Raw genomic sequence first — 15,124 nt, forward strand, 5'->3', positions numbered from 1 at the left:
GAAATTAAAAAAACGATCGATTTTTTGTAATTTCTCTGTAAAAGCGACGTACTTTAAGAAGGTATTAAAGTGAAGAAAGAAAAAGCAAATAGAGTCAAAATACAAATTTATGATTTAATAAATATTATGTCGCTATTATTGTCAACGTTTAACTTTTCTTTTTGTTTTTATGTTTTTCTTTTTTATTTTTTTTTTCTTATATATTTTTTAAATATTTTTCGAAAAAGCAAAGGAAAAATGGAAATACATATTTAGTTAGAGCGATCGATTCGATTTTATCGAGAAAGATATTTAATATTACAAATATGTACAGTTTAAGTGAACGCATATGTGTATGTTTGTGTGTATGTTTCTAAACATGGCTGTCATATTTCCTACGTAATTCTATAATATGACAGGAAAAGATTAAAGAACAAAGATAATAAAGAAAGGGTAAACAAATAAAACTGTAAACTTGGTGACGAGTGAAACTTGGTTTCACATATTGATTCGTCAATACTTATAAATAAAATTCTTTCGAGATCTTACTGAAAGCTCTTTCGTAAATTAAAACTCGTTTGTAAATTTTTTACAATATATTAATTCGCTGATTCTATCGGTTTGTCCCTATGTGTAAAGACACATCTCATGAAATTACAGTTCGTGCAAACCATCAGTGGATTGTGAACAGTGTAATACTTACAATGTCATCATATGTAAAAAAAAAGAACTGAATAAATTCTACTACTTTGGACAAACAAACAATAAGTTATATTATAAATCATAATTATATTATTGCGTGTTTTCATTGTATTTCGTTGTGAACGTTTACAACTAATTATGATGATTCATAACAAGTATTAAAGGCAATAGTATTAAGCGACAATCGCGCGTATCGAGATCGAGAATAACCAGCTCGGAATATTCGATCGTTGTAGGTGTTACCTTTGTCCTCTTGCAAAATTAGAATGTTCAAGAACCTACAAGTGAGAGGTATTTTCCAAATAATGGGAGAATGCGAATTGTCGCAGCTTCCATCACAACGATTTGCGTCCCTGGGAAACTATTATAACTATCGATATTATCGATTTCAAGTATCCAAGAGCTTCGTCTAATAGTTTCGAAGTGGCATCTTCGTGGACCAAGAGCTTCGTGATGGATGATCGTAACCGTCTGACAGTCGATCCAAGTATGGATCTCGTACTTCAAAGCGTATTGAGAAATTGCTGAGGAAGTCAAGTCGCGATATTCTACCCAACACAATAATCTTCAATTCAATAATCTTTAAATGAATGAAAATAGAAAATATATGACGGCTTCCGTCGTTATTTTCAATTATTTTTAAAATTGTTAGATATTTTGAAAAATTTTCATAAAATTTGTCCCAGGAATCTCATATCGCAACCATCTCTTTCTCAAGGAGTGTATTCCTCGCGGAAGAATTTTACTCTTCATGGTCGATGCGATGGAGATAATTGTGATAACATGTCGGGAAGAAGAAAATACTTTTGCTCTCGGTTTATCTTTCAAAGATTAAACACATGTGAGCGGATAAAAATTCCTTGTATTTAATGTATTTATACCAATAAATCAATTTATTTATATCAATCAATCAATGTAGAATCACAAAATTATCGACGCGACGCGACGATAAGTTAGGATAATACAATATCGAAACGTTAATGAGCTATGTAATCCTCCTAATTAAAAGTATCTCCTTAATTAAACAATAATCGTATCTTAGTTTAGAATTAGGTGCACTTGTTTCACTTAATTAGTTTATTGTTCAACGAATTTCCAGTAAATTTATTCAATAGAAATGTATTTTATTTCTTCATAATCTCCTTCAAATTTATTACTATTGTAGTAAAGAGGGCTCCTTTTGTCTACAAATCGATTGCCTACATTATTTGCTTATAACTCATTTCCAACTTACAGCTCAATTGCCTACATGCACTTTTGCGCATAAATAAGATTTATATTTTTAAAACAGAGAACAGTGCTTGTAGACAATCGATCTGTAAATATATTTTTATTTCTTAACTTTATGTTTGTGCGCAAAAGTGCTTGCAAGCAAATGAGATGTATGCAAACGAAATCTTTTCCTATTAATAAATTAGAAATGAAATTGATTTTAGCGAAATTTGAAAATTAAAGAATGAAATTAATATGTTTATACTTATATTATACTGGCAAAAATTTAATATTCATATTTTGTATCAAATTATTTGGGCGATAAAAACTTAGATTGCCTTATATTGATAGTCTATTAAGATGAGAGAGAGAGAGAGAGAGAGAGAGAGAGAGAGAGAGAGAGAGAGAGAAAGGTGTGAGACAAATAGATTTAAGATATAGAATTATATACATGACATACATATTTTTGATTGACATTGCACAAGAATTATCGGATGACATTCGAGACGCATTTCATGCGGAAGCTTTTTTGTACAAGTCAACATGCACATATGTATGTATCTATGTCAGGTTCCGAAGATCCATGACAAATAATAAAACAGTATCTCCCTAGTTAACGCTATAAGAAATACTTTTGAAACATTTACAAAATGTTCCTAAAATAATGAAATATTTACAAAATCCTAAAATAACATTCTACAGGTATTCCGGAATATTCCAAAATGTTTACAGAAAGTAAAAGCAATTACATTCAAATAAATTAAAGATTCCATACATCGTTACATATTCGAAGAAAGTTTTATATATATTCTGCAAGATTATAATTTTCCCAGAAATTCCAGATCCGGTGATCCTTGAATAAATTTTTAAACAAAATTGTATTGTCAAAAACATTCAACTTTGGGAGCTCACTTCACAAGCGAATTGCTGCACTCTTTATATTCTTTCCCAGATGATTCTTACTTACGAGTTAATGCATCTCCGTCGACAGAGATGTATACTGCTCGTGGGTGAGTGATTTTCGCGATACATACAATTAATAAATGTTTATATGTACATTATTCTGAACATTACGTTGATATGTGAATATTCTGTGATATGTGAAAATTCTTTTATTATTCTAGAATTGATACATCTATTTGACATTGGAAATAAAAATGTTTGAATTTTTCATGAGAATGACTAGTGTCAGCTGAGTATCAATTCCTATAAAGCATGAGCTCTATAGGAATAGATAACTTTTGAAAAAATATTTTGCCAGTTGTCATCTTTTTATTATGCATCTAAATTTTACTTTTAAACTCAAGTAAACTTTAAGGTATTACATTACAGAATTTTAGAGGAAATTTTTCTTTTTTCTGTTTTCTAGATACATTTGTTTTCTCGAATCGAGAGACTCAATAGGAAGAATAACGCTACGAGAGGTCAACGCAGTGATCGGACATGGCCTGGTTTCCCACAAACGGCTCAAAGCCGCTGGTCGGCGACAATTACGTGTTGAATGCTTTGAACTATATTAATGAACTGAACGAGTCTTTCAATGCTGAACAATACAAGTGTCTCGAACGTAAACAAGAACATGAAAACCAGAAGCAGGAACAGCAAGAATGCGAAGTGAGCTGGGACACCATACTGTGCTGGCCCCGAACGATTTCCGGTACCTTGGCTACTATCCCCTGCTTCGACGAGCTTAACGGAATACCTTACGATAATACTCGTAAGTACACATCCCTTTACAAAGTTAGTTATAATTCACATTAGAACAGATGAAATCACTTTTTCAATACTTTCATTTATCCATACGTATCTATCTATCCGTCTAGCAATATATCCAAGTATCTATGTATCTCGAACTTTCTTTTAAAATAATATCTAAGAAAAGCCTAATTAATATATCCGCATCAGAAAGAAAATCACTGAAAAATCACCAAATTCTGAGAAAAATGTTTCTTGTATATATGATATATTTGATACTAATTGTTCTCATTGTCCGATAAAAATAAAATTATAGGAATTTATTTAAATTATGCTGCATTGTCGAAATCTCATGTTTATACGAAACGAATTCCATTTTTATTGCAATTCGAAACATATTAAGAATAAGAGCTGATTGTTTAAATAGGATCCATTGTAATTATGTCAAAACCGATTAATTTTTTTCAAATGTTGATTTATATAATTAAACTAATTTATATATAATTAAATTTATATGTAATTGAACAGTGTTACACGATTTAATTTTGCAGATGAAGTTTTATTAAAATTTTCAAAAATACTGATGATATAATACAGTAACTTCCGCTTAGTTAATAGATTATGATTTTGTTACAATGCAGTTCAACTCTGTCAATTTAATCCAAGTTCAGTAAGTTAGCTGATACTGCAGAGAAAGAGAGACAGACAGACAGAGAGAGAGAGAGAGAGAGAGAGAGAGAGAGAGAGAGAGAGAGAGAGAGAGAGAGGGAGAGAGAGAGAGTTTACGAGAGTCTCAATTCAAGTCCAAATTCGATTAAAACAAGTTCCTATTGGCAAAAATTAATTTAATGAATGATTTTGAAGCTCAAAAAGTATTGTTAATCGGTAAATGTATAAACATGACTTGAATAATGAAGGTATAGTACAATATTCCCTTTTCACAATGCACGATTTAGTTAATCTAGAAAAACAAGAATAGGGTAAAATCGCCTATTATATCTTTTTTTGGGATGTCTTTTTTTAAAAACTTGTTTGTTGTTAAAAATTTATTTAATTTGTAACCTTAACTTCTATTTTCATGTTAAATTTATGCGAAATATACTTAAGTTTTGTCGCAAAGGTTAGCAATTGATATATAGCTATTGATAATAGCTATACTTTGTTATATGTGAAATTCTCTATCAAAAGTGCTGATTTTGCTCATTCAAAAAGAGGCTTATTTTTAATATGAAATAAGGATAAGATTAAGGATTCCCTTACATAAGTATCTTATAATAGGAAATTAAGGAAAAAATAAGGTAAAATTTTTTATATATGCTTTTTTTATATTACATAAAAGTAAAAACAAACAATTTAAATATTATACATAATAATTATATATGTTTTCAATGTATGTGTGTGTGTGTGTGTGTGTGTGTGTGTGTGTGTGTGTGTTTGAGGAATTTTAACAATAACAGTCGTCATTTTTAACATACGTTTGACAGTACACTTTGGGATATTGAATTATTTAGAATATTTAGTTTAGATGATCTTATATTAGAAATACTGTGAGTATCTCATATTACAACTTGCACGCCTTGTAGGTTTATAATTAGTAAATCTAGTCTTTACAATTAACAAACAATTAACGTATTTTCTTATCAATATAATCTTACTTTATCCACCACATGTAGACTTTATTACCAAATATTATTAGGTGTTGGAATTAATTCGTAGCGTTTTTTAATGAAAGAATGTTATTTATTTCACATGAGCATTAAAAAATACATTAATGAAAGTACTTCCCATCACTTGTAAAACGCTACGAATTAATTCCAACACCTAATATTATTTTTATATAATAAAATAAGATTTAAAAACTAATCTCAATAAAATTTTACAACATTCAATTTCACAAAATCTTTTCTTGCAATAACTACACGCATGATCTAATAATGAATTTTCTACTAAATGGGTTTCACTCTAAGAGTAAAAAGTTCATGATAGAACCAATTTAACCACATGCGCTTGTTAGATTAACAGAAACCCCGCTATTTCATATCATCATATTTATAGATGTCGATTTTACCCTATTCTTGCTTGTTCAAAAATATATTGCATTTTTTTTGTTCTTCTAATTAAAATTTTTTCTATTTAAATAGATTATAACATACTTGCAAGATTTGACAATTTTTTGCAAGTAATGAAAAATTAAATTACCCATATAACACAGAAAGATTATAGAAACATTGCAGAATTATTTCACCGAAATATTATAAATTGCATGGTGGTTGCAAAACATTGCTGAATCATTGCTGCATGATTCCAACAATGTTAGATGTTTGCTTTTTATAATATTGCAATGAAAAGTTCCAACAACATTGCAATGTAATGTATTTAGATAAATTTTTTACGAAGACTCTAAAATGAAAATTATTTTCTGTATATATATATATATATATATATATATACATATATCTCACTAACTTTAATTTTTTTACCAATGGCATTTCTAGTGATACGTGTAATTGCTTTCCAAAAGCCACTTTTTATGATAAAACCATAAAATATTCCAATAAATGTAGTATTAATTCTGAAAGTTAAATTTTTTCACAAGGATAAAGCATGTATGTGTAAGCCCCGAGCAAACCACAAATATTATTCACATTAACATATTACAGTCGCTTGATAAATTAATCATGGATTAAGTTAATTACATGATTCTTTTCAATTCGGAGCCACTTCGAATCAACTGAAATCAATTAAAAAACGACGGTATAAAATTTATCGATAAAGTTCGGACGCTGGTTTATTCCTGCGTGCGCATCCCCTCCACTTGACTCTCGTTTTTTATTTGGAAGCACTGGCATAAATACATCATCAATCACATAATTAATATTTCGATAAATCATTTTCAGCTTAATTGATTGTTGTCTTATCCGATAATGATACATTGATTGTATCCAAAATCAAAGTTATACAAGCTTATGATTTCATACTTAAAATAAATATAAAATTTAACTAATGAAATGGCCGTTAAATAATAGATTAATAAATTTTTTATTTGAATATAAAAATGGATTATATTAATTATTATATTATAAAAACGGCTATTAAAAACTAAAAAATTACTACATAAGTATTGTAAAAAGTACTACATAAATATTGTAAAAAATTATTATACTTTTATATTATTATTATTGAAATAACAATTAAAGAATTACAGTTTGACAATGTTTTTGGAATATTACAAGCATATTACTGACAATTTGCAGGCGTATTGTTAATTTACATTTCCGTAATATCTCTGCAATGTACATTGCAATGTTACATTGCAATCAGTAATATCATAACATTGCAGCAATATTGCTTCAATCTTCTATGCTGTATAGGTACATACATTTTTTTATATCGATCAATAAGTTTCCGCATTTTTATTATTAACCTTTAACTTTAAAGTAGATCGTTTTGCGACTTTCACATATTTTTTTAACGCTTATTTAGCTATGATGGACATCTGAAAACAGAACTCTACAGAATGAGAAAAAAACATAAAAAAAAGAAGAAAGGAAAAGTGTGACGACACTTGTAAAATACAAAAATTCTTCTCTTCTTTCGTTCTGTTCTTTCGAGTCAGATGCAGCAATTGAAAATAGAAAATTAAGGCTGATAGCGACGATCAAGACTTGATGAGACAACAATACGAAGTTTTAATTTGATTCTACCTCCAACCAATCAAATGAAAGCAATTCAAATCTTCTTCGTTTGATACTGATTTCTTACAATTAAACGGTGGACTTTTATTGCACTCATGAGCGCGATTTTTTAATATTTTAGCAAAATTGAAGTTGAGTAAATACAGATTTTAAAGCTGATGAATTACTCTTTCACTTTATAATGTTTTATATAATCGTAAACATAATTTTAATTACAACGTATATACCTAAATGACGTAAAATAATTTGATATTATAGTATAATATATCACCTTTTAAACTGTTTTAAATTGTAATGAATAATTTCCAAAATCAAGTCAGATTACTTTGTTAAGAACGGAAACAATAAAAATGATTAATCATGCGATTTGTTCTTCATTTAATGAAGTTTCTAAAAGTCGAATAGAATACTATATATGTGTAAGTTGGGGAGATGGTATAATAAAGAGGAAGGGGAGAGAGCGAGAGAGGAGGCGAGATGGAGGGAGAGGAGAGAGAGAGAGAGAGAGAGAGAGAGAGAGAGAGAGAGAGAAAACTGTGAAAACTCTGGAAATATCGATTTTAATTAAAGTGTTAGCTTAGAAACGCGTTGTTTGTTTTCTCCTTGAGTATGAACTTTGAAAGCTGTATCTAGACCGATCTATTCCCGATATGTGATCTTGCGTGAGTACACAGCTGACACTATTCGACTTAACTCGCTATAGAACCATTTGATCACATCCTATCATGGTTCTTCAAGTTTATTCGACAAAAACGTGATGTCGATACATAGAAGACATAGAAGATACTAGAATAAACGAGATAAGAAATGTAGCGAAAGATCGAAAGTTAAGAAAAAAAAATTTTTCTAATTTCGATTTTGCTGAAGTTTCATTTTATACAGAATGTCAACAAATATGCTTGCATAGTACAATATTTTTTATCGACATATTATCAAAACATTTTTTTTACACGTAAATTCTTTTTATTTAAAAAATTTCAATTTAATGTGAAAATATCTATCATTATTAACTAATAATTTGTAAGCTTTTAAAATAAGAGACGTTGGGAAAAGTTTTAACAAAAATGTTATCCACATTAACATAATAAAATCAAATTAATATTATTTTATTTCAAAACTAAGGACGTTTCATTTTAACAAAAACAGATTAAAATGAAGACAGAGAAGAAGATTGATAATTGGATAATGACAAGGCGAAATAAATGTAATTTCACGATGAAATTAATGTAATTGAACAATTGCTTTTTGGCAAAAGCAAATAATAATTTTTTATATACGAAAGATAAAGTTTATCGTGATAAGATCCGATACTGACAATGAATAATATGTCATGTCTCGTAAAGGGGGAGGTTTCAATGATTCAGCTATATAACAAAGAACAGAGGAAAGAAATCCATAAAGCTGTATATACTCGTCGCGCGCGCGCTTGTATGCTATGATTTTAATAATATTGAATTGACAATGCTGGATTGGACATCGATATCCAATAACCATTCTGAAATGGACTAAATATATGTCATATATTGTCGTATCGAGGTCGAATTTATCGTATTTATCTGTTTAAGTTATATTTATAACATTGTTCATTGGAATACTTCAATTTATATAATCGTGATTCTTTAATTCAAATATAATTTTTTTACAACATTATTTTGACATTATACTTAACTTTACAATTTTTACTTCGATGTTTATCAATAATATTTGTATTCGGAAAATAAAATTTTGCAAATATGCAATTGCAAAATAATGTAAATTATCAAATTGATATAGTATATGTCAATCCCAACTAAATCGAATATATTTTTATTACATTATATTCTAAACATTTTTTTTAAACATGCCAATTTTGCAAAGAATTTCTGTTGAAAGTTCTAAATAGTTAAATAATGAAACAGTTGTTCTGGACCGATTAAAGCAAAGAATCTTCTACTTTTCCACAGTAATAAGAACTATGTCAATTAGAAGTACTAACAATATTTTGTACAGTCCCGAAAAATTTCCAAGATGAAATTTATTTTCCATTTATTTTCAATAGTTTCTCTCACACATGAGTATACATATATATTTTGTTGTTCCTATATGTATAATAACACGGATAAGTATCTTTTTTAAGTGTATTAATAATAGAATAAACAGATAAAAAAAAAGATAAGAAAAAAGAAAGTATTGAAAAAAGAATGTAGGAAAAGAAAAATACAAGCAGAGGAAGATGAGAGAAAAAAAGAAGAACGAATAACATAATATCAAAGAAAGAAAGAGAAAAAGAAAAAAGACATGATAATTTTTAAAATGAAAGAAAAATAATAAAAATAACGAATACATAAAAAATAAACAATTTTAGAAGTTTTATCTTTTATAAAAAGATTTTTGTTGGCTAGTTTTGATGATTAGATTTCAACACGAATTAATTTGCCACATTCTTTTTGCTTTAAAATACAATTTTTGTTAATTCATTTAATCAAATAAACTAAATAATGCAATTACAATAATAAGTAATTTATTAAATTCAAAATAAGTTTTAAGTTAGGATATTAGTTGAAGACCTCGAGAAAATTAGGAAATAATAATTTAATATAAAGGTTGATAGTTTTTCAAATGGTTAGATCGTGAATAATTATTGCGTCAAAGCAGAGCAAAGTTTTAAACTACTGGACAAAGGAACAAAGAGCATACTTAGCAATACCAGGTCTCCAAGGAAAATAAATGGGAACAGCAACTCAACAGTCGCATAAAAGCTGAATTAAGGATACACTTCTACTATGCAAAGTTCCATACAAAAGTAAAAAAACGAGTATACGTAAGCAAATTTGTTGAAGAAACTCGCGATTTTGTTTTACTTTAAGTTAAAGATAATATACAGTAATCATTAGATAGTCATTCTCAATATTATTAAATTGTTATACACGTGTGTGTGTGTGTGTGTGTGTGTGTGTGTGTGTGTGTGTGTGTGTGTGTTTAAATATATGTAAAGTTAATATTGTTTTAATATATTTAATATTTATATTAATCCAAATTTTATTTAATGTTTACTATCACTTCAAGATATTGTAAAAATATGTACATAAATCAAATATTAAGTATAAAGTTTCATATAAAAAAATCTATTTTTGACAATTTTATTGTGAAAATCGGTTTTTTCACAATTTATGCAAGTTGTAATAAATATACCATTTATATTCATGCAATTTATAATTATATGACAATTTATACATAAATCATATGAACGTTATGCAGAATTATACATATAAATCTTTTGCATTTTATTTCAATAATTTATATTTTACATTTATAAAGTATAATGGGATTATCTTGTAATCTCACAAGCGATTATAATTTACAATTACATGAATGTTTTTTTCTTTTTTAAATCACCTTTTTGAATAATATCCATAATTTTAACATAATTCATACGTTTTATTGTATTCAAGCATATTAAATCGAAAACGCGAATTGGAGACCCATATTTGTCCATTATAAAGGATCTGTTGCTATATTTTTGCCAAAATTGAATTGAATATACGTAAATGAAATTTTTTACGACCGATAATCGTAATTATAATTTGTTGCGAATGAGCGATCAATCGAAAATCGATTCGATGCTACAACTAGAAATAAGGAATTCATCTCTGGAAAATTCAAAACGTATAGAATGTATGAAACTCTGATAACTTAAAAATTGTAAGTCAATTTTCGTCGCGACAAGTCAAGTAAGAGAGCGAAAAGGAGAAGTCGGTGTTGATTTTTGTGACGTGATTCGCACCAATTCGCACGAGATGTTAGTTGACAACACTATTTATCGTGTTTTCCTTTGACAATACATACATTTATTATTATTCACAACTTTACATCTAAAGCTAAGGGTTGAATAACTGCTGCAGTCTTAATTTTTTTTTTCTCTCGAATACATCGATCGTATTTAAATCTTGGTATGTCGCTATTGCTAATAAGAAATCCAAAAAATTTTCTCTCGATTGATTTAGTACCGTATAATTTCTATTGTTGATCTTGCCAATTCCAAGTTTAATTATTTATACATATATATGCATATGTTTAATACTTATGATACTGGTACTGCACGAATATATATATTTGTGATTATAAGCATTATTCTATTTAAAACAATGTTTTTATCGAGGAATAAAATGGAAATTAAAGTTTTAATTCTCAAACAACTAGAATAAAATAAAAAATATTGATAAATGAACAATTGTAATATGTAATGAAATTTAATGTGTATCAAATTTATTAGGGAAAAAAAAAGATAAATCAAATGAAAATCTCATTATTGTAGGTATTATTGACTCTAATAAATTTAATATGTCATTTCATTATAGTTTTATTATTAACTCCACATGATTACTACTTGTTTATTGACCTTGATTTTATTCTAATTATAAGCTTATCTTTATCCTTATATTTTTTTTATTTTAATTCTCAATTTCCATCATAATAAGAGAAAAGTTCTATCTCATTTTTTATTAGGAGGGACTGAAAAAATTTACGTCAGTTTTCAACCAATTACACGCAAGAATGTAAAAATATAATATTTTTGTAATAAAAGATTTAACATATATTACTTTATAATTCTGTGGATTGTCGGAGACGACAATTTAATAATTGGTTTATGTGGATCGCGAAAGGGTTGGTCTACCACTGCCGTCGCTCGAGATCGGTCGAACAGAGCCCTGAGAACCGCCGCAGGTTGTTTAAAGGCATCCCTGGTACTGATATAGAAAGAGGCACTCAAACCTCTCTACCTCGAGTTAAATTAATTAAAAACAGCGCTTTCTAACGGTTAACGAAATCATTTGTGTGAACAAGACCGTACATCTCTTCCTCTCCTCATAACAATTATATATATATATATATATATATATATATAATATATTACAGTTACAAAACTTAAAAAGACGAGGGAGACGATGAGAATATATTTTTTTCTTTTCCACTTTACATCGGAACTCAATATAAATGGAGAAGAGGATTCGTTCACAAATGATTCGATACAAGTATATCGGTGTAGACCCGTAACGCGTGCTTGACTATGTCTATCTGCTGACATGGTCTTCCGCTTCTGTCAGGCAATTTGCATCAGAAATCGAATCATTCGTGAACGAATCACGTGAAAAAGCTTGGAAACATTATTCGTGTATTATATTTTTTAGTTAGCGCGTGAAAGAGTGTGCGAAGATCGTTTTCCTTTTTCGTAATATATACAATTGTCCGACGATACAAATACATATTAATAATTATATTCTGTAATGGTAGTCAAATAAATTATCGTTAGATATTTTTTAACGAAAAGAACAACACGAATATGAATACAATCACGTTATTTATAATATAGATTATATAGTACCGGAATTATTAGTCAGTACTATACGGAGAAAATTTTATATTAAGTTTTAATACAATTTTAAATTAAACTTTACTATATCTTGTATTTTCGATGGATCATCACAGCATGATTCCGACATAACTTTTATATACTAGGGTAATATTATTTTTATCATATAAATAAAATTTTTGTTAAAAGCCAATGCTTAAACCATATTCTAACATAAAAACAGTTTTTATGGTACGCAAGCCAAATTTGCTAGATATATATATTTTTTTATTTATCTTTACAATACTAACTTTTATTCAACAAGTTTTGATTTTGTATTATATTAGGTGTTGGAATTAATTCGTAGCGTTTTTAATGAAAGAATGTTATTTATTTCACATGAGCATTAAAAAATACATTAATGAAAGTACTTCCCATCACTTGTAAAACGCTACGAATTAATTCCAACACCTAATAATAAAAAATTTTTACTATGAAAAAGTGTAAAAATTACATTGCATTATCGTTTTTAAAAAAATAGCTATAGCATTTATAATTATCATAATAGTCCGCAGCTTCTACAACATTATAGTAATTTTAAATATAAAATTTTCTCCGTATATATGTATAGTATTATAATATTTTCTCATGAAATAACATGAATTACTAAAAAATTATCAACAATCAGCACATTGTTATTATTCTACAATAATTTTATTGTTCATTGCTATCATTAAAATATATCGTAAAATCTACAGAATATAAATAAATAAGTGTCAAATATTCTGTGTATTTTCATCGATGAAACATTAAAAAAGTTTATATGGACATGCAGACATAGGAGACATTAAGAAATGCTTAATCTTTGAAATTGAAAGAATTTTATCGTTTAAGAATATCAAACAATTAATGGAAAAAATAATAAACATGTAAATATTTTTAGGCGTTTAAATATTTGGACATTTGTTTTCAATGAACGTTTAAATATTTTATTACAAAAATTGTTTAACATGCTCTAAATGATTTGTTGTTGTAACTTTTAATTTTACGCTACATGTAATATACATAAGTATATTATTATTGTCAATAAAGAAAAAAAATTAGAAAATCTTTAATAATTTAATGGTATTATTATCAAAGAGTTTACAAATTATCGCTATGTCGTTGCTAATGCCAATGTTTCGTGAATCTTGCCGTTCACTTCATCGAGGCGAGGAGCGCTACTAGATAGCACTGATAGATATTGTATCATCAGTGCGCTCCTCGCCCCGATAAAGTGAACAGCAAGATTCAGAAACATTGACATTAGCAATCACAACACAGCAATAATCCGTAAATTTTTTAGCACGTATGAAAAAAAAAACACTCAAAAAATCTCAAAAGTATTTACCTTTAATAATCAAAGTTAAGGATTTCTACTGCTTAATGTTCAAAAATATTTAAATATTTATTACTTGTTCCATTAATTATTTGATATCATTTAATAATAAAATTTTTTTCAGTTAAAAAATTAAGTGCTTCTAAATTCTGTACACATAAACTTTTGTTAATATTTGACTGATAAGAATGTATCTCTAGGATATTTGAGGCTTATTTATTTAATCTGTATATTGTTAAAGCACTATTAAAATTCGACCGAAATCACATTTTGACTTCCGGCCGAAACCGAAAACGAATATTTGGTTATCATTCAATTTCGACCGAAAACGAAACCGAAAATTTATAGATAAGTCTTACTGAGAGAGAGAGAGAGAGAGAGAGAGAGAGAGAGAGAGAGAGAGAGAGAAGCTAACGAAGTCACATTTTTTTCGGCCAGAGTCGAAATCAATTTTTGGATTAATTTTATTAGAGCCTGTACGATTTTCAGAAATCATTTGACAAATTCATGTATTCTCTTTAAAAAACAAGGGTTTTTATTAAAATACCTAAGTATAACAATATGATAATATTGTATTCCTCAACTTTTAAAGAAATCAAATCACAGTTATAATTGGGATCACATCAAAGTTTATATTCAAATTGTCTTACAATTAAACATAATCAACGAGTCAATAATTAAAATTGAACAGTTGTTTTTTGAACGTTCACCGGCGTCTTGCAACTTGTTAAGGTTATTCATCGAAATTTTCTCTTAATTTCGGCCAAAACCGAAATCAAACAGAAATCGAAATTTCGGACTCTAAGTACTATCGTTGCTTTTATAAAAAGAAAGTATTGCCAGCTTTCAAAGACATATTGCTTTAGAATAATCTATTTAAGTTTGTTTCCTTCTTTTTTTCCCTCGTTGATCTCTATATTTTCACCCACTCTTATCTTCTACTAATTAATTGGTCACAATTCTCAATTAATTAATTTTAACTACGAAAAAAGACGAAATAAACATACATATATACGTACCTATAACGTTATCTATAACGTGCGTATGTATATATAATATAATACTTTTATTTCGTCTTTTTTCAATTAAAGATTTAATAACATACTATTAAAATATCGAATTTTGATTAAAATG

At 27.9% G+C, this 15,124-nt stretch overlaps 1 protein-coding gene across 9 annotated transcripts in view; it reads left to right on the forward strand.

The window, feature by feature from the left end:
• Dh44-R1 (Diuretic hormone 44 receptor 1) overlaps nt 1-15,124 on the forward strand; it is a 49,183-nt gene that overhangs the window by 8,182 nt on the left and 25,877 nt on the right. For 8 of the 9 annotated variants that reach the window (XM_087410894.1, XM_087410893.1, XM_087410896.1 and 5 more), the window contains one exon: nt 3,263-3,610. In XM_087410894.1, the coding sequence (XP_087267020.1) occupies nt 3,337-3,610 (274 nt within the window). In that variant the 5' untranslated portion in view covers nt 3,263-3,336. Of the gene's footprint in view, nt 1-3,262; nt 3,611-15,124 lie in introns of those variants that run through there. The other variant, XM_087410898.1, reaches the window with a different exon arrangement.

This window comes from Acromyrmex echinatior, chromosome 11 (genome assembly GCF_024713525.1).
Source record: "Acromyrmex echinatior isolate Ae372 chromosome 11, ASM2471352v2, whole genome shotgun sequence".
Taxonomy (NCBI): Eukaryota; Metazoa; Arthropoda; class Insecta; order Hymenoptera; family Formicidae; genus Acromyrmex; species Acromyrmex echinatior.